Raw genomic sequence first — 22060 nt, forward strand, 5'->3', positions numbered from 1 at the left:
TACACCATGTTTTGACATTGGTGGCTTGAGATGGAGTCCTTCCTTCACACCTCTCCTTCTCCTCATCCCTCCTTCATCCGCCACTGACACCACATTCAGGTTTTTTTCTCTGTAGTCCTTGTCAACAGTATACTAATTATTCCTTTAGTCATTTACCCCCTTCTTAATTCTTTATTTTCTGTTCTTTACAATTTTCACACCATGACCCCCCCTTCCCTTCCTACACCCTGCACTGTTGAGTTCAAGATAACATTAAATGTAATTCCTTATTTTCAAGGTGTTAAGCCCATTTATTAAAGGATTTCATTTTTTTGCAAAACAGTGCTATGGTATTTTTTGGTTATGACTGATTGATAGCACTCCTTAGCCAATCTAATAGCATTTTTCTCCCTCTGTAACTACATAAAATAATTAAACTCATTAGTTCATTATGCTATGGATAAATACGGACACTGTCAAACTGTTGAGCCAGAAAGGTCTCTCCTACAAAAGGTACAGATCTGTAAGACCTGGGAAGAATAAAGTAAATTTCATCACCAAGATCTGAAACAAATGTACTACTGAACCGTATCATGTCAAAGTCAACATTTTCAAATTGCTTTTAAGCCAAAAACTCTGTGGCAAATGCTTAAAACTATTACATAAGAAAATATGACAAAAAGAATACCTGTATTCAAGTCAAACTTCAATTGTGATCATCTTCAATGAGTCATTTATTTTCTTTGTTAATAACTTGGCTGTTTTATACCTCTTCACTTCTCCATGAATCTATTCTACAACACTCAACTTGTTTTCCCTGTCTGAACTTCTCTGAAAGCTAAAAGAGTCATTACAATTCGGATTTCACGGAGAAATTCTCAGTAATCATGCTCAATACATTTAGTAGATACTTCATAAAGGCAAATGCTTATTATTCCATTTTATTTATAATTTTACCAATCTCTGGATCAGACTTTCTCTCTCTTTTTTACTGGAAATGTGATCTAATTATTCCTTTCTTTAAATCTGATGACCAACCCCTGCTTTAGACCAACTTTTATTCTACACGATTAGTCCAAATTACTTGACAAACACTTAATATTCAGTAATAAGACACCTAAAAATTAACAAACAGTATGGTTGTTTTTTTTTAACAATCAGCTTTCAGAGTGCCTCAGGGAGCATACCTGATCCCCTATTCTTCCTGTGGAGAGCCTTTTTCAACCACTGTAGAAGTGCTGATTTGTGTGTTGCATGATGCTCCACGATACAGATAAACGGATTAACAAATATATAAATATATATAATAAATATATTTATATAATTATAACAAGTCTTCCAAATTCAACAACAAAATACAATGTTAATCCATGCCTTTTGCAATCCGACAACATAATTTGTCACTGGCTTCAAAAACTATTACAAATCAAAAAATAAATGAAAGTTTTATGACAAGACAGTGCTATGGTTAAGGTTTTGATCATGATTATTCACAATAACAAGGTTTAGGGAAGATCATGGTTTGGGTTCAAATAAGTGCTGTGTTATGGTCAGGGAAACATTGTGGTTTGAGTTTGTTAAGAATAGGGGAGCTTCATCATTGTTATAATAATAAACACTTGGTTAAGGTTAGGGGACGATCAAATAAAACAGCACTGACTCAAAATGTATGGTTTTTGGTTTGATATCAGATTACCTAGTTCACAGTGGCATACAGAGTTTGATATTTTGCTAACCCTTGTTTAGGTTATAGTATGTAAGCATGTCATATAACCTGACTCGGCGTGTGTGTACAGTGGTCTTTGCGGGTGTTGGGTTGTTGCTCATGGGTTGCAAGGTTGGGCTCCTGATCTTTCAGCTGGATGCTCTGGTTCAGCCTGGAGGTCCCTTCCTCCATTTGAGCAGATGGTGGGATGCACAGCACTCAGTGACCCCCCTCACAAACCCTGCAGGGGCTTCACATGTGTGTGTGTCAATGCATGCATGTGTGTTTGTTTCAGAAATGTTCATACACTTGATATGCTACATCATGTATTCTCTATATTCCATATGTGTCAAGATTACATTGAATCAGCCACATACGACTTGTGTGCATACCAACACAATAGCTACTTGCACTAACACTCACCCATGGGTATATGCACATACACACACACTCCTTAACAGAAATTGACAGTCTGACACAGACTTGCTGATATAAAAAAAGAAAAAGAGAACGTGAAAAGATGAGGTTATAGTAAAGCACACACCTCTCTATCTATATCTTCCTCACACAGCGCAGCACAAAGCTGTCTATCCATTCTCCCGTCTCCCTCCCTCTCCCTCTCTTTCTTTTCGTCTCTCACAGTCTGCTCTGCAAAGTTATATGAAGGGCATCAGGCAGGCCCGGCGAGCCGAGTGCAGAGTGACAGCGGCGAACGGAGTGATGGCTCGGCCCGATAAACACCCAGCGTCAAATGAAAAGGCTCTGCGCTTGCCATCATCCCCTGTCACAATGCAATTACTGAACAGAGTGATAGCAAGATAGCAGCCCCCACCGCTAGCCACAATGATAAAAGTATTGACTGATTTGATTGAATGATTAAAATAATGCAGACATAAAAATGGGGTGAAGATAGAGAGGGAAATGGCAGGGAGGAGAGGGAGCAATAGAGGGAGAGGGTTGGGCGGGCTAGCCTGCCAAAAGTGAAGCTTTGTAGATATGGTTATGTCATTATTGTGTGTGTGTGTGTGTGTGTGTGTGTGTGTGTGTTCAGATGTTTGCTTCATCTAAGGGTCCTTTTTGGTTTTGTTCTTTTGTTCTGTGTTGTTTCATTTCTCTGTCTCTTTCCTGTCTCTCTGTCTCTCAGGTTGCCATTTGTGCTGACGTGAAAGAAGTTCTGCTATCAGATGGGAACGAGAAGTCCATTCAGAGTATCCTTTCATCTTCCTCTCTCCTTCTCTGTTTGTCTATTTCTCTATCTCTGCCAAATTCCTCCAGCTCACATTTATTTATATGCATTCATATGATTTATTTATTATGTGTTTTTTTATTTTTTTATTGGGATTTCAATTGGGAAATGTGTTGTTTGCACATTCCTGTACACAAAAATCACCTGTGAACTCATCACGTGATAAATTCACATATAGAGGCATGTGGTTTTACTACATGTAACACGTGGTAAATTTACATGATATAGATACACGTGTTAAAACATTTTTTGACAACAATTTCACATCTAGTGTAATGTGTAACAGCATTTAACATGTGATAAGTTTGTTTGTTTATAAACCATGTTTTTTCATGGTGTTTTTTCATGGTCTAAATGTGGAAAAAATATAAACTTTTTCCACATGCAGAGCAAGATTTAATTTGTGAAAACATGAATTTCACATGTGCTTTTTGAGCCTGTGAAATAAACTGTTAAATAACAGAAACACCTGTTATTTAACAGAAACACAGTTCAACAGCACCACAAACTACATCAATACATAAAATCGAAACGCCTCTCTTAATCAACAAAAACTGAACTTCATAACCTTCATGAAGGGAGGATTCATTGCAGGATTATTGTATTAGACTGCATTATTTTTAACTTGGTGTGCCTGATAAACTGAGAACTGAGTGTTTATATACACTAATAAGATAAGTTCAGTACCCTAGTCTTACAGTTTCACAAATCATTGTTCCTTCCTGTTATAGAATGTTTCATAAAAATATTATCGTGCAATCTAAACCATTATTATTGCTAATTAACTCTGCTAGTATTTTAATCTCTTCCATGCTATGTCTTCAAGAATGATCTATTTTTCTAGTCAAAGACTGCTATAGTTATTTAGTGACTCTTTTAGGAAGTATTATAAGCAAAAATGTGACAGTGTGCTGTAACCTTGGTGTTTCAGCCCTGAAATCAGAGATTGGGTTGGAGTGAAGGAAGAATAGCTATCCACCTCCTTTATCTTTAGGCAAAAGCAGCAGATGGGGTACCCACAGTGACAAATACCCAGCACTAGTGCTCAACATGGTATCTACCAATCCTAGCTGCCCACAATGCCACGTTAAGAGCACAGTAATTGCCATCCTGTCAGATTTAGTTTGAGACTTCATCTAATGCTAAGGCTAGGGTTAGGGCTTGATGAGTGTTTTAGAAACAGTAACAATAAAGGTTTGTTTAAAATGTTTTTGTGTGCAGTTAAGGTTTAGGCCTATAATTAAGTTTTTAGGACAAATCTCTAGGTGAGATTTTTTTTGTTGTTGCCACATTTGTTCTTTGAGTGGGTTATTGATCAGCTCTGTCAGCTTGCAAACCATCCTGCTCTTCTTTTCTACCCATTTCACACTTCTCCCTTTCTGATCTCCTTTGCAGCTTCTTCTTTTCCCTCACCTTTCTTCCCATCTTCTTTCATGATTCTTGTCCTTTTTCTCCCATCCTCCCAGATCTTGCTTTATTCACTCAACAACTACACAGACGAGAAAAAGAAGTTATGAGTCGCTGCAGTTGTTTCACAAAAACAGGAAATATAAATACACATTTCTTTCCCATTGACCGATACGGCACATTCCATATTTAGCTTTGCTTACAATATCTCTGTCTCATCCGGCTACAGTGCTCCTTCACTGCTCACAATAAGACCCAACAATAACATTATGGAGCTTGTAAAACACACACACACACACACACTTATAATACACAAACAATACACCATTGACCGACTGCTTTGTTTCACAGAACAAACACGTATAGAGAATTGTAAGTGAAATCATAGCAAGAATGGATCGAACACACACAGAAAGAGAGAGGGAGGATTGAGAAAGACAGATAATTTGTTCTGGGCTCAGCCAAATTGGCCCATTCACATACTGCAGGAACTGTGTGGCATTTCCTGTCACAGAGGAAGCTGTTGGTCATAGCCTTGTGCTAATGGTCACTGTTTGTCTCACTCTTGTTGTGCGGCTAGTGTTACAATAGACAGAGATAGTGGGTTGTGATATGGCTCGGTTTTATACAGTGAAATAGATGAGAAGATATGCGGAAAATGAAGTTGTGAATAGACGACATTTCGATATATCTAGAGAATAGATTCTTTCCTTCCCTTAGAAGTTGTTGACCTCATTTATAGTGCTGAAACACACACAAATACACACCATAGAGTGGAGACTCTGTTGCTGTGACCTTGAATGCTCATGTTAAAAATCAATCAAAATGTTACATTAAGAATGATTGATGCACGTCATTGGCAGCTACTTGTCTACTTCAAGTGAAGGGAGCAAATATTCCTCCACTTTAATGTTCAATAATACTCAAATCTCTCTCTCATTCACTTTTTCCTCTTTATTTCTGTGTGTGTGTGTGTGTGTGTGTGTGTGTGTGTGTGTGTGTGTGTGTGTGTGTGTGTGTGTGTGTGTGTGTGTGTGTGTGTGTGTGTGTGTGTGTGTGTGTGTGTGGCTGACCTCTCCCCCAGTGGTGTGCTGGTGATGAGATTACTGTAAGCTGCTCTGCTCTTCGCCCTGTCATCCCTATGCATAACACTCTGATGCACAGGTGTTCAGCATGTGTGTGTATGTTGTGTGCTTACGCTTGTGTTGGTCCGCTTGTACTAGTGCGTTCTAACCTCCATATTATTGTGTATCTGTGTCTTGGAGGCCTCTTTGATTTTGGATTGGCTCTCGAGCTATCAATCCATCTATCAACTTATCACACATTCCTGCTCTCTCTCGTGCTCTCTGTCTTTGTCGATTGGATTTGTCTCAGCTCTTTGCAGGCTTTAAAGACAAGGAAATCCTAATTGAATTGCTTTGCAACTCCACAAGCCAGTGTATTACTACACAACTTGACATCAATCGCCGTCCTTTTGTGTGCGTTCATCTGCGTGTATGTGTTTGTGTGTGTGCAAGAAGGGACAGTGTGAGTTTGTGTATCTGTGGTTAAAAGCCTTCCCATTGATCCAGCTAGAGGCTGCTGTGATCTGCTTCTGCAGGCTGGCTCTCTGTCCCTTGAGATCATCTCTGCTCACTCATGCTGTCTCTATGTGGGTGTCTACCATATGTGTTTTTACATAAAGAGTGTCTTACTTAGAGTTTGTGTCTCTTGATGTAGCTCTTTTGTGACATATTGGCTGATTAGTAAGGGAAATGTGGGTGGCAGAGGGAGATGGCCAATGTTCCTCAAATCTTAAGGTCCACATGTTTCATGTTTAAACAGGCTATGATTCACACAAAGAATTTCAGATTTTAAACAATAACTTTGCATTATATATTAATATATATATATATATATTAAATCCATCCACACACTGTCTAGAATTGTATGTGATTGTAACAACCTTTAATCTGTTCAGATGGCAACATCTGAGTTCATATATCATAGCAGTTTTTATTATCTGAAATAAGGGGCGCATGATGCACAAAGACATCTCTAAAGTTTTGATCTATTGTAATACTGTAAACAACTTTAGCCATATGTACTGTATGCAAATAGAGATAATATTGATTTGACATAATATGGAATCTAAGCATTTTCATGCTGTTTAAGCTATAATATGTGTGTCTGTGATGAATCCTTGACTGTGGCACGTCAGATGTACGAGGGCTGGTTGAGAGAAACAGGCAAGCTGGAAAGTTTGGGTCAATACATGTATCTGCCAGGTGAGACCATTTTCTTATTTCTTTATGTTGCATGCTCCTTATGCTCCTTATGAAAAGATACAGTACCTGGCCTCTACTCTGCACTCTTTATCACTGCAGTCAGATATAAGAGTGGACTGTATGTAGTGCTTGATGTACTGTATTATTTTATACGGAAAGTGCCTCAAATATTTCTTAAAAGTGCATAACGTACTATGCCAGGTAGTGAATGTTTTTATCCAAAGTGCCTTTACAGTACTTTGAGTGCATACGTTTTTAGTTTGGGTGTTCCCGGTGGAAATGTAAAAACCATAACCATGGCTGTATCCTAGTCAACACAAATAAAGCACAACTAACCCTCTCTTTTTAATCCAATAACTTTTTGCGAGATGCATCCAGGCATGTTGTCGACACTAACAAAACACCAACAAACATTCAAGCCACGCAAGAATAAAGTGTGTGGTAAGTAAGGGACACAAAAACGACACAATAGAGATATGTCATACTTTACAGTTTGAGAGTAAACTAGTGCGGAAGAGAAGAAGACTATGGTCATTAATGGGTTTATACACACATTTCTAACTCTCAACAACTTGAGTTAATTGTCAAACAAATGCCAACTTGTTATCTACTGAGTGATGGTATTTGTTTTTTCATAGTCTAAAATCCTCATCGTAATCACAACCAAAATGTTTTAGTTTCCTTTTTTAGATACCCTCACATCACGTCCTGTACAGTACTTGACTTACTATTGGCTGACATTTTCTCATTATAAGCAAAAATAGTTTTGTTAAATGTTGTGCTATTGTCAAATATCTGTAAGTGATCATTCTGGACCAACTTTAGAAGGACAGCACATTTTTATAACATTGTATTGTACGAATGTCTTGTATGAATTCTATGAATCGCTAATTCAAATTACAGCTAAATCAGATTTGTATCTTGAATAAACATGTCAATTATATAATTTTTTATGGCCTTAAATTTGAAAAATGAACAACAAAGGATCAAATCTTGTTAGCTACATAATGTAATACCATTCTTCAAGTACACTGTGTGTGTGTGTGTGTGTGTGTGTGTGTGTGTGTGTGTGTGTGTGTGTGTGTGTGTGTGTGTGTGTGTGTGTGTGTGTGTGTGTGTGTGTGTGTGTGTGTGTGTGTGTGTGTGTGTGTGTGTGTGAGAGAGAGTGAGAGAGAGAAAGAGAGTGTGTGAACATGCGCACAAAGTCATCCAAGCAAAATGATTTCCTTTGATAGGGAGTTTTATTCCAGAAACCATAGAGAGAACTTTCCACTAGCCACACACACACACACACACACACACACACACACACACACACACACACACACACACACACACACACACTTCATATGCAAGGACGGGCTAAAACGTAGTTAATTGTTGTCCCTGTCTCAAAAAAAGCATTTTGCCATTGACTGACTGTTTTACTCCCCATCTTCTCTCTCTCTCTCTCTCTCTCTCTCTCTTGCCCCCTCACTCTCTCTCTCTCTCCATTTCACCCTCCTGCACATATTTACATGAGTGGAAGATGGAGTGAAAAAGTAAACGTATAATTAGGCTACATTACTTTGATTGTTTTCTTTTCAGATTATGCCTGCTGTCATCGCCGCACCGCAAGAGAGGGCGAAGGGCACGATGCGATTGGACAAGGGGAGGGAGAGGGAGGGGCATGTCGCGTGATGGTGTGTGCACATGCATGCATATGTGTGTGCGTGTGTGTTGGGACCTCCTGCCGCGAATCGAGATTGTGTTTCTAGCGGGGCCTAATGTTTTGTTTACTGAGTGTTAATAATGCCTAATTAATAATCCCCCACTCTGCCTAACAGTCTGAGAGAGAGAGAGAGAGAGAGAGAGAGAGAAGAAAGAGAGAGAGAGAGGGGGAAAATGGGGTGGAAAGAGAGATGGAGGAGAAAGGGGTGTTAGCACAGCTCTTACAAAATCTGGAACAACCAAAGGAAAAGAAAAACACCTTAACCACTGTTAATCTACTGTGAAAACTCTAAATTAACTTCAATGCTGTTGTGTACTGGACAATACCAAGTGGTCACTGAGACTGGTGGATGCAGACAAACCTGGCAACCCTGGAGAAAACAGTGTCAGCTCTGAAAACAAGACAGAGCAACACTTCCTGCATAAATATCAAGACTGCTACTCTCTTAGCACCTATTTTTAAAGTTCTCACTATTCTCAATTCTACGATCCTATCATATATATTTTCTTTTTTGATAGTGGGTTTAATCAACTGCAAATTAAAACAGTAGCACATTAGAGAAAAGGGAGCTATCTTACTAAAACATGATTAAATATACTTAAATAAAAGGATGTCTCCAATATATGCCAGTTTCAAATTCATATGAATAATCATTTGAGAATTTACAGGATATAAATTGTGGTTAAGTTGCAATGAATTGACTGAGTAGATCGTTGAGGGGTGTGTAGATCTTTTGGTGTGTATATATTGTGTTGTAATGTAAACCATTTGTTGTCTATTTCCTTATATTCTGAATCATTACTTACATGATGGGGGGGGTCGGTGTACGTGTGTGTGTTCACATGGTATAAATGTCAAGTGTCATGTCAGAAGCTTCCTCTCTTTACCTCGTAGATGACATGTCTTCCCTCCCTGACACTTTGTCCAAGTCTCTACTGAAGCAGAAAAACAGTGGGTGTCGGAGAGAGAGGGAGAGAAAGGGAGAGACGGAGCAAGAAGCTTGAGGAATAGGAAGTTGGAAAAAGAGAAAAGAAGCAGTGAAGGACAAACTGCTGCTACTCACTGTGCAGTTCCATGAACACTGCATGGTTTTCTTCTGTCACCAGCTCTACAAATACTAAATTTTACTTTCTGTTTTATCTGTGTGCTTACAGGGTGATGAGGTGGGACTGTGAGTCAGACATTTCAGGACTAGAGGGTCACTTTGACATTGTCATGTGTGCAGACTGGTAGGTTCACACACACACACACACACACACACACACACACACACACACACACACACACACACACACAAGATTTATCTCTGTGTGTGCATTCATGGCATTAATAATATTCACTTTTGCGTGACAGTTCTTGCATGGCCCCCCACCAGTGCCTGGACCTTCCCCTGCCTTGTCCGCACATGCACATGCACTCACACACACACACACACACACACACACACACAGAGACACACACACACATACATACATATGCTCAGATGCTTGCCTGCCTCCATTTTACACCAAATTGCCTCGTTTTCATGCTTGGTGTCCCAGCAAATGGATGACTTAGGCAAATTGCAAATAATTGCGCCTTGACAAGGAAGGAGACACAGTAAGATAAAGAAAGAGTTGAGGGCGGATGGAGGGAGGAGTAGAAATGGAGATGGAAATGGAGAGATAGAACAACATAAACATAACAATTAGCCCATCGGTCATTGAAATGTAGATCTTGTGGCCAATCAAGAATTACATCTTTTTTATCACTCATTTGTACTGTGTGAGATAAAATGCATCAGGATTTTCTGTGAACGCTGCACAGGAAAAGACAGAATCATCTGTGAAGGCAATTGAGAGTTTAATTGCTCCTGTGAAACACTTTTCTTTTTCTTTGTACTAAATCAATCAAAGTGGATGGATTGTGCAACCTTGACCAGTTTACACACACACACACACACACACACACACACACACACACACACACACGCAAAGGGGATGTAGTAGTAAATAAAAGGGTAAGTTGCTCATTCCAACAACTGCACCCTTTGCCCAGCAAGTACATGCCTTCAGTATCTACTAGAGGGAGAAAAATAATAAAATAAAACATGATCTGTTATTTACTATTTTATTAGAGACATATTTATCCAAATTTAGGATTATAATGTTTTTGCTTGTGTACCTACACTGTAAATCTGCCAATATATATTTTATGACAGGGAGTATTAGGATGATTTTTTTTTTTAAAAAAGAAGAATTATCTGCATTTAAAGCAGATGTTCCAACCAACCAAGTGTCATCATTTTAAGTATCAGGAGGTGCAAGTTCTGTGGTTGTGGAAGCAAAACCTCCGGTGTGAGAAGAGATTGTGCAGGACTGGAAAGGGATCTTAAGTTTGGTTCAGGAAAACCTTTAAATGACTCTGGAGGGAGAAGGAGTGTGAGGAGAACTGCTTACCTTGACTGGTTATATTGTCGGGTATTTTAGCATCAGGCCTTCTGAGACACTGAAGTCTTTTTAATATCCATGGAGGTTCAGAACGGTGCCTAAGGACTGGAAGACAGGCATGGTGGCTCCCCTTTTTTAGGACTGGTCATGGAACAGGAGACCACCTACGTCCTTTAAGCTGTATTTCAGATTTTTAGAGGCAGGTAAACACCCTTACGTCAGTTTACCACCACACCTGCACACTCTCATACACACATGCACATAAAAAAAAAAACACACTGAGAAGATGGACATGCTGTTGGTTGAAGTGAAAGTACTTACTACTATTTACCAGCTTCACAAACACCGAACAAAATTAGCTTGTGTACAGTATGTGTGTATCTGTCTGCACGAGTGTGTGCATGTGTGCTAAGTGCAGCATTAGCAAACGCCGTTATCATTATTGTAATGTCACGGTCATTACAGGTAATAGTCAGGTACAACACCCAGAGAGAGAAAGAGAGCAGGCAGCTAATAGAGGATATTTTACAGTGGACAAGTGTATCTGCACACGTGTGTACGACAGATAGATGCAGATAGTGTGAGAACGGAGTAAATTGCATGTGAATTTTTGATATCGCATATTCTTTCTCTCAGCAGAGATTCAGGCTTTAGTGATGGGTCTGTGCAGTGTGTGTGCTGCAAGATGTTTTACTGTGTGGTGCCATCTTTCCTGCGTGTGTATGTGAGTGAGTGATTGTGCGATAATTGCAGTGGCGGTGGTTGAAGAGTGATGGCTGACCGATTAACGGGTGCATCATGGGGATGATCACCTACGAAAAGGTCAACAACGCGGCTTCCACTCTGATTAATTATAGCTCCTACCGGTAGCAATGGAACCACCGCTGAGAGGAGAAGGGAGCAGAAGCGAGGAGGGGAGTAAGGGCAGGAGAAGAGTTTGGTGTAACATTGTATATCAGTAGTCCGTTATGTACTAACTTCTTTGGATATTCTGCCTATTTTTTAAGAAGGGGTAATATGCAAAAGAATAATTGTGGAGTCTTGGAGTGGATTTTGTTATTTAAGTGCTGTTAAGTATGAATCTGGTACCGCTCAACACTTAACAAACTTTTTAACCTGATGAAATTGTACCACTTGAATAAGACACTATGAATTGCCTCTCTGTGTGATGTCACAGCTGTGAAAAACATCTGAAACATAGGTTAGTATACTGCGAGACGTGGTCTCTAGATATTAAATGTCACGGCCAGCTATAGGAGGTCACAATAGCTTCTAATAAAAATACTGCTACACTTAAAATGACTTCTTCTGAAAATGAATAACCTTTGATGAGAAAAATGTGTCTCCTCTATATACAGTGTATATATATATATATATATATATATATATATAATAATATAAAGTTTATGCAGTAGTCATACCAATTTATAAAAAAAATAGTAAAATAGAGCACCACTGCTCACTCACTTTCTGAAAATATTAAATCTTACTTTTGAAATGCACTTCCTTTTCCCCTTTCTCTGCCTGTCTAACCTGTCTAAGCAAATAGGGCTTAAGACACACTTCCCCATCATGGAACAAACAAGAGGAGGTGTAGAGTATACAGTAAAGCTGCGAGGATGACAGAAATAAGATGGGTGAAAGAAATGAGAGAGAAATCAAAGAAATGAAAAAAAAAAAAACACGGAGGGAAGGACATTCAGTTAAGGAATATTGTCAATTAAGCTCCAAAATGTATATGTATATTATTATTTCACTTGAATATTTGACCATCACTGTGCAGAATGATGTATGTGCAGAGTTTGACAACAGAACATTCATCTGCTGAAAGTGGAAAGTTTATCTGTGCTCACCTTAAATGTCTTTTATGACTAGCTGTCTTTAACTCGTTAAGTCTTATCAGTTTTCCAAAAGTGTAATCAAGACAGTGACAGGGAGAAAGACAGACATAGTGCAGGAATAGTGGAGTGTTGGGTGCCTCCATTGTGTGTGTGTGTGTGTGTGTGTGTGTGTGTGTGTGTGTGTGTGTGTGTGTGTGTGTGTGTGGAGAGAGAGAGAGACAGAGGAGGATTCCTGCAGTGGGCATGTGGGTGGCAGAGGATCCTTGGCTGGGATGTTGGCATGTCTGCTTTCTCCAAAAGCTGTCCATGTGTGGGCACTGAGATAAAGCCTTGTTTGTGTGTGTGTGTGTGTGTGCGTCTGTGCATCTGTGTGTGTGCACGTGCATTTTTCTATTTTTGTACTATATCTATATCTATCTATGCTGTTTTTTTATACACACACACCTCTTTTATGTTTCACTTCAGAGCTGAATTGGATTAGATTAGCAACTTTGGACACGTTGGTTATGTTCACATGAACACACACAAACACATCGTTGAAAGATTTATGTGACAACTTGGCTCAATAGCACCAGCCTGGACAGAGGGTCAGAAATATGTGATGGCAGTGTGTTGTACTTTTGACAACACTGAAACAATAAAAAAGCGAGTAGTACTCGGTGCTTGCAGATCATAATGAATAAAGAAACAACATTGTTTTTATGATTTCTGTTTAATTTATTATACAAAAAGATTATCACCTTGTGCCAGTGTCCTTTCCATTGTATTTGAGATCAGAACAGCTCATTCTGAAGGAACTAAAGTCAACCTTAATGCTTCAAATTAAGTCAATATACTTTACTTTAAAACTTACTTTAAGACACTTTCGCATTTACTCAACATTGTGTTTTTCTTCTCTTTTGTTTATGTCTTTTCTCTGTCTCCATCATATATTTTCTGTCAGAACTTCTACAGCAGTACTTTGTTTCTTAATTCAAGACATTGAAACAGTGTTTAGCTTTTTTAGTTTTGAAAAATGATTGTGCCTCTCTAAATTGAAATTATATTATAAAACACTGTTTTATCACACTAAAGTAATGAGAAAATCCTTTATATACTATATATATATATATATACACTAAGTTTATAAGATTCAAATAAATGAAAAAGACACTACACCAAAATCTGTAGTCACACACGTAATCAGGGCTTGATTGTGTTGATGGGAAATATTTCATCAACCTGTTATAACCTCTGTAGGATCTCATTCAGGTTGTGTTGAACATTTATAACTATTTAAAATGGTTCTAATTCTGAATGTTTAGCCAACAAAAAGCTGATAACCAATCTCAATGATATGGTAATTAATTTTATTATTAATTTTAGAAAATATGAACAAAAAACATAAGGTGTCTCCATCTTTTTTCCCATTTCAACAGAGTGATTGTTAAAGGCACGGTTAGTGTCTTTGCCAAGAAACATAAAAATCGCTCACACACACATATACACACACAACATTGCATCCTTGTATACTTCTCAATAGGATGAAAGAGATCAGTGTTTTGATTCTAGACAGCTTTGGTATTAACTGTCTTTTTAAGTGGGTCAGAGTTAACACACTTTGCATTGCACTTCACTAGCTTTATATTTAGTGATTACCGTATATGTTGTTTTGTCACTCTTGTTTATCTATGACAGCACATTTGGTAAGAGTGAATTTTTCCGAAAGGTCTGGGAAGAATAATCTGAAACAAATTGATACAACAGAAGTCATACTAAAGAGGACTAATCAAGTTAGTATTACTAGTAAGTAAGGTTTTTGGTTCAAATCTCGACAGTGAGGGAAGGTTTGGTTTAGAAATTCTGATCTGAGTTCTGAAAACTGCCTCGTGTTTTTGTTTGCCTCATTTTGCATATAAGACAAACAGATACCAGAAGTCCTGAAATGGACTAATATATGATACAGTATGGTATGTGTCACAAAACCTGATATAAATTAGGCAATACCTTTTTAATAACCTGCTAATGTATACAAATAAACACCATTGCATAGATGATGTCATGTGTTTCCATGGTCTCACCCTTGCAGCTTTGGATACATCCTGTATGTCCACGTACTTCTATAGACAAATATAGCAGCAAGGCTCTCACACACACACACACGCCCGTTTCGTGTCCTTTGACCTCCTGTCAGTTTTCACTGGAGTTCGCTGGGTTGTTCTGGGTGGGAGGGGTCAGTTTGAGACAATAGGCCTCTGACAGTCTGGGGGCACCAGAGGTGACCTTAAAGTGACCTTAAAGGGGAAGACCACTCAATTTGAGAGTCCATAAATATTATACTGGCATTATTAAACTGTGACTCTCCACCACAGTGCAATAGACTGTTACTGTGACCGTCAATCAACACTTGTACCTGACATAACTGAAAGAGCTCTAAAATATCAAAAGATGTTGAATTATTTATTGTGATAGAATTGCATAATAATGACATTTGTCAAATTTCTAAACTTTCTCAATAAACATCAAAATTGAAATTAACCAACAATGACAATGAATAGTATATACGTATACTATCTGTCATTGTTGGTTAATTTCAATTTTGATGTTTGTTAAGAAAGTTTATATATATATATATATATATAACTGGCAACTGGTATATACAGCCTAATGTAGCCAAACTTTATAGCAGTGCTGATTTTTTTTTTTTATCTTTTAGATTTTAAAGAATGTTTCAGATTACACCCTTCATTGTCTTCCCCTCGAGATGAGGTGAATTTAGCATATTCTTTATTTATTATTTTTTATTTAATTTTGTAATATTTTGAACATTTCTTTTTTTTTTCAAAGATGTTAATGTCTGAAAATAACAAGGTATGTTTACACATACACTATGCACAATATTTACCACAATTCTATACAATATAGGTAGTAGGAAGTCCCTGTTCCGTCTCTCTGTTATCTAAGGGGTCCTTGACCTGATTTATACCATTTCTCTCCGTAAACTTTTATTCACCCAGTTTCTGTTAAAATGAACAATTCCTGTCCCTGCACTAATAATCTTAAACTAAGAGCTTCATCATCCATTATTTAATTGGCAGTTAAACTTTGGATTTTCTCTGAATGACTTATAATACAAGTGAGTTTCCTGCTGTACAAGCAATGGTTACTTAATGCAACATATATGGCTTTATATGTCATATCACAATGTTATAACAGTAGTTGTACACATCTTTAAATGTAAACTTTTCATCAGTAATCTTCTGTTGCCCTCTTAATGACATGGTGTCCTTTCTTTGCCCTCGGTGTGTTTGTGTCTGCGTGTGTTTCAGCTGTTACCTCCACCCAACGAGCTCACTTCCTTGTTTTCCTTACCACTCATTTTCCTGTGAACTGATATCTGTGGCAAAATAAACCAAACACAAACCTCTCACCTTTCAAGTCAAATAAACTTGGCACTTCTGTTTAACCTTAGAAGAACAATAAACTTTACACATACGTACACCCATCCTGGTTTGGGTGAGAGCATGTAATAGTGGCTCCTGGTTTTGTTTTGTCTTTCTTTTTTTGAAAATGTCTGCCCCATATCCTATGTACGAAAACATATCTGTGTAGGTCTGGGCAGAGATGCAGAGAGGAGAGTCTGTGCGTGCACCTCTCATTCCTCACTGGGATCAGAGGATTTTGAATGAGGAAAGGTCAGAGGCTGTGATTGGAAAGTTGCGTCCAGATTGCCACTCCACTGGCCAGTTGGACGGATGTGTGGGATTATGTCAAATCTGCACTGTATTGTTGCATTTTAGTCAAATTACTCCTCTCTCATCTGTGATAATAGGTACACACACACACACCCCTCCCACTCACACAAACACAAACACACACACACACACACACACACACACACACACACACACACACACACACACATCGCTCTACTTGCTTGGATAATGGATTGAAATTTGTCTTTGTGGATATAGAAACAGGTGTTACTTTGTTTAGAATGATTGGAGTTGATTTGGGCCTGTGTGTGCGTGTTGCTGTATCTGCATCCATTAAAATCAACTTGTTTTCAATAGTGAATTATGTTTGGATGAAGACCTGAGAACTGAACACTTTGTTATAACCTAATTTTTACATTTATATCAGAGAAGAAGAAGATACAAGGAACCAATTCTAATGACATAACTGACCATAAAAACTGTTTTGTCAGTTGTTGAATTTGATATCCTCTTTCGTGTTTGTATTTTGCTTTTGAGGAAGAAATGTGTGAGCACTCAAATCTCACATGCATACCTGTCAACATTGGGATTTGAAAATAAGTTTTTCAGTTTTTTTTAAGAAATTTTCTGGTGCCGTGACTCGGGCCATCCTACCACCCCTACCACTGTCCACATACCTGTTACATTTATACAAGGGTACACACAGTGAGTTGTAAAATCCCCACTAGGCCTACTGTACAAGTAAGTGACGATCAGAATCAGATACCTGGTTGAACATAGTTGTATTATATAAACGAAAAACGAAAGGGCATTTAAATTTAGCACTTAAACCTAAATAAATACAGTAATTTGTTGAGCATATTTCTGCACCTCTTGCGCGCTTATGCTTGGCAGATTTGTCATGCCGGCTCAAAACGCTTTTCCCTCCATGTGATACACTAAAATCCAACATATTTTACAAAAAGCATGACTGACTGAGTAAGAGTCCTCCCATTTGGTGAAATAGAAACTTTTAGCCTTTTGGGCAGGTACTCTATTCTTCTCATGTTCATCCATCCTTGTGCTTCTTCTTCTTGTATTGGTAGGTGCCACATGATTGAAGACTTCTCATCAGTAGATGTTCAGCTAATGTTTTACCTAATGCCACCTGCTTTACCGGAGGGTAATATAGAAAACACATCAGGCTACTTTTTTTTTCTCGAAAAAAAAAAAATACAGGAGGTTCACAAGAAAATATTTAAACGTGAGGACTCTACTTGAGTTCTATCAAACAATAATATGCACAGGGGAATGTGGAATCTCACAATTTACATATGAATGATCTACAACACACTCTTCACTGTATAGCTAATCATCAGTTAAACCAATTATTTAGTTGCGACTTACATGTCATACTGTGGCAGAATGATATCTTTATATATGGTCCCTGAATTGTTTAAATGTAGTGCTAATCTTATTGTTTTAGAAGTTGCACATATGGAAAAACATACATGCACAAATGCTCTAATGTTTACACTGTCTCTCCCCCTCCCCCCCCACCCACCCACACACACACACACACACACACACACACACATGCATTATAGTACAGTGGTGTTTAATGTAAAACGGAACAAGTTAATTTGATTTTGTTCATATTTATTTATTTTCATGTTCTCCTTTGTGTGTTGTTTTTGTTCTTATATCTTCATATTAACTTCAGAACGCACACTCCAGGTATTAATTCCAAAAATTCAAGGTGCTTTTGCACCGCTTTGAAGTGTCCCAGTAAAAGTGTGTGTGTGTCTGTGTGTACACACGTGTGTGTGTTTACTGTAGGCGATGGTATCTGTGCACATTGGATTTTCTGATGTTCTGCATTCCTCTTGGTGCCTCGACAACAGGCTGAGGTGAATACACATGGAAACTCAAACGTAAACAAAAAAGCAGAGCATCTTACTCATGCAAATTGTTTTTCCTTTCTTCCTGTTGGAGGATTTATTTGTGAACAAAAGAAAATAAATAGCCCGCTGCTTTATCTGGAGCTTCTATCATAAGAATGCATTCTAACCTGACTCTCCCTCTCCCTCTCAGTTTGTTTCTCGACCAGTACAGAGGCTGCCTGGTTGATGCTATAAGGAGATTACTGCAACCCAACGTAAGTGTGTGCGCATGTGTGTCTACTGTATATATCTCTGCTTATCCCCTTCCTCTAAATCACCACCCGCTCCTCTCAATCATAATTAGGCCTCGCCCAAAACCCTATACACATTAATAGTCTGACAGGATTAATATCATGTAATGCTTTAATGCTTATTATGAGCAACTTGAATGCATCGCTCTGATCTCCGTCTCTCTCTCCTGCCTTCCCTTAATCATAAATCAGAGGCAACTTCTCCCTTTTGGCCTCGCGATAAGACCCCACGCTGTGACAGCCAAAGCAAATGGGATGGGGGGGAAAGCAAAAGACTGGAAGAGATAGGGTTGAGGTTTCTATTCATCTGAGAGAAGAGGGGTGCGTTTTATGTAGAGAGGCCAGACTGGTATAGGTAATATGTGTTTATGAAAAAGAGATGAAGACAGCACAGAAGAGAAGGAGATCGGGATAAGAAGGAGGAGCAGAGGAAACAGGAAAAGGTGAGGGAGGAGAGAGATAGAAATTATGAAAGGAAAGGATGAGGGATATGAATGGGAATGATGAAGGTGTGGAAATGATAGACAATGAGAAGAGATGCAGATGGAAGGAGAAACAATAATACATTTATTTTCTTCTTGTTTGAAATGTTTTATAGATGACAAACCAGAGACATGCAGGTTATATTGTGGTTTTCAGCTCAACTCCAGTTCATTAAAGGGTCAGTTTATCCAAATTACAAAAAACTAAATAAACAGAACCGAAAATAATCATCAACAACCTGTTCTTTCATAAACACCGTCCCTGTTTCTCTGAATAATTCACATACCTCTCTGTGACTGTTTTCACTAGCACTACTTTCTACTGAAGAAATAGTCCCTTTGAAAACTGCTGACCACATGTCCTGTGGATTATCCAGCACAACTGGGACACTGTTTCTAGAAAGAGAAGTTGCTCTTGTATTTTTTAAATGTCATTTTTAAATGATGTCAGCACCTCAAATGTAATTCCATTCACTTCCATTCTATTGTGGTGGAGGAAGAAACCTCACCAACGGATATATAAAACTTGGGCACATAAAACTGAAACTATCGGCTTGCCTAGATACCACAATAGGTTAGTGAGAAAATGTGTTTCTTTGTAATCTGGGTGAATTAACCGTTCCAGTTTCTTTATTATTTTTGTGAAAACCAGCAGAGGTAACTAGAAAGACAAAAGGATTATATTATTAATATTGTGTTGTTGCCAGCAGTGGCAGCGTTTCCTCAGCTGACATTTCAGACAGCGACATGCGCAGTAACACCTACAACCTGAATATGTGTCTCGGTTGCAGTTGAATGCAGAAGCTGCTGTAGTCGAATGACAGACATGACATCTGGCCATTGTTGTACATCTGTGTGTTAAGTCTCTCTTCATGTCTCTCCCTCTTTAATCCAGTGGAGATAATTCAGGGTCTAATATGATTTGAGTGTCGGCCATCAGACTGTCACTGCCACAACAAGCTTTGCCAAATATTTAATAATTTGCTAAGCTGATTAAGCAATTAACAAAGCAATTAATTCTCCCATCTAATGGCACTAATTTGTTGTTTCTGACAAAGGTGGTCCATTCGGTGGGCTGGATCCCCTTAATCAGCTGATTAGTGCTGGGAGGAATTGTGTCTGTTTGTTTGCTTTTGCCATGTTTTTACAGAGAGAGGGAGGGTCGGAGAAAAAATGCAACTGGATATACAGATGAAAAATCATCTGTCAAATGGAGTGATCCTGCTGTTTTCACTGCCTTTGTGTTCATTTAGCTTGTGTTGTGTCAGTGTATTTGCTGTATGTGTGTGTTTGTGTGAACATCCCTCTTTGCTCCATTTAATTAAAACAATAATAACATGATCAACATGAAATAAAACTGAAAGCTGAAGGATTTCAAAGAAACTTTGAACCTGTTGGTAATCCTCTTAGTATTTGCAAGACGTCTGTGATGCATGTGTGCATACATGTCCTTTTCACACACACTCGTACGTGTCACATACACGAGTAGACAATATAAACTTACACGTGTTTACATTTAATTGGACTTGTAGAGCTTTAATTTTTGGTTTATCATTTAATACGTACCTTCTAAAAATCAAAGGAAGGAGAGACATAGATGTATGTGTCTATGTCTTTGTGTGTGTGTAAAGCTAAACAACCAATATTATGAGACATGAGGTATGAAAATGTGTGTGAAGTACCCCATAGATGTAACCATGCACGTTTTCTATCTAGGGCATGGCGCTGGTGTTTGCTCCACTGCGTGGTGAAACTCTGAGACTGTTTTGTCAACTGGCACAGCAGGCCGGACTCTACGTCTCTCAACACCAGCAGTATGATGCTCAGGTCATGGATGTTCACTTAAAGGTAAGACGCATGTCCAAGAATAGAAAAACACTCAGACAGCGAGCATGACTCCAACCGTATTCCTTTCAAAAAATCCATCGTTTGAATCAGTTGTTGTTTTGGTCAGTGAGATGACTACATAATAAAAAAAAAAAGGGCAGTCCAAAGAGCATTTGATTTATTGATTTCTGCTGGATGTAAAGAGACTTTCAACAAATATAACAAACAATGCTTCTGAAATACATCACCTACCTTTAATACCATGCTTACACACCATATGATCGTTGAGAGAATTAGCCGGTCGCTGTAATCGTTCGTCCTCTCCTGACAGGCGAAGAAGCTATTCCTTTCTAAGGCGGCTACAATAAAAGAAACAGGACAACAATCTGTGCACAAGGGCTCATGTTAATTGAGACTGCTGAAACCTCACATTTGTTTTAGCTCAACTTTTACAGAGGTTGATAACACCTGAACATTATATTAAAATAGGCTTGAATTAACAGAGTTCATTTGCTTACTTGAAAATCTGCAAAATCTTTTGCTACTTTCTAAAGAAACCAGCAACAATCCAGGTTGCGTAATGTGCTCTCAGCTTTAATTAAGACTAGCGGATTAGCCTGTCGTTTGATGTTTATATAGACACTTGGTGAGACGCACGGAAGCTAAAACAAGCTGCCTTAACTTGGCACCACGAGAGGAACCGAGTGAGGGAAGAAGAGGAAAGGACAGTGAAAAAGAGAAAAGGAGCGACAGAAAGCACATGAGTAGGCAGTGTTAAAAGAAGTGGTGTCCAGCTGTTAACTCCATTACACACACAGCTACAGAAGAACAGGACAGCACGGAGCGGGCTAAATTGGTGCACACACATTCACCTACACTGGTGGGACAATTGGGCAGACTGGCCATTAAAGTGCCTGTTAAAGTGGCCTGAACCTCAGCAAGGAAAATCTCACTCCTTCTCCCCTTCTCTATTTGTTCTTCACTAAATTTTGCATTCACAATCACTAACAAATCTGGACCCTTTCAAACCACATTCAGGGTGAGCGCACATTTACAAAGGGTGGCTGACTTAAAGGTCCAGTGTGTAACATTTAGGAGGATCTATTGCAGAAATGGAATATAATATTCATTCGTATGTTTATTAGTTTATAATAACCTGAATATAGGAATCGTTGTGATTTGGTTACCTTAGAATGAGATGTTTTTATCTACAGACACTGTAGGTCGCCTTCCATGGAGTTTGCCATGTTCTACAGTAGCCCATAATGGACAAACCAAACACTGGCTCTAGATAGGGC

At 38.5% G+C, this 22060-nt stretch overlaps 1 protein-coding gene across 2 annotated transcripts in view; it reads left to right on the top strand.

The window, feature by feature from the left end:
• camkmt (calmodulin-lysine N-methyltransferase) overlaps positions 1–22060 on the top strand; it is a 107656-nt gene that overhangs the window by 75008 nt on the left and 10588 nt on the right. For both annotated transcript variants that reach the window (XM_051378960.1, XM_051378968.1), the window contains exons 7-11: positions 2829–2892; positions 6538–6604; positions 9470–9544; positions 18354–18417; positions 20652–20783. In XM_051378960.1, coding sequence (XP_051234920.1) covers positions 2829–2892; positions 6538–6604; positions 9470–9544; positions 18354–18417; positions 20652–20783 — 402 coding nt within the window. The remainder of the gene's footprint in view (positions 1–2828; positions 2893–6537; positions 6605–9469; positions 9545–18353; positions 18418–20651; positions 20784–22060) is intronic.

Source organism: Dicentrarchus labrax, unplaced genomic scaffold, assembly GCF_905237075.1.
Source record: "Dicentrarchus labrax unplaced genomic scaffold, dlabrax2021, whole genome shotgun sequence".
Taxonomy (NCBI): Eukaryota; Metazoa; Chordata; class Actinopteri; family Moronidae; genus Dicentrarchus; species Dicentrarchus labrax.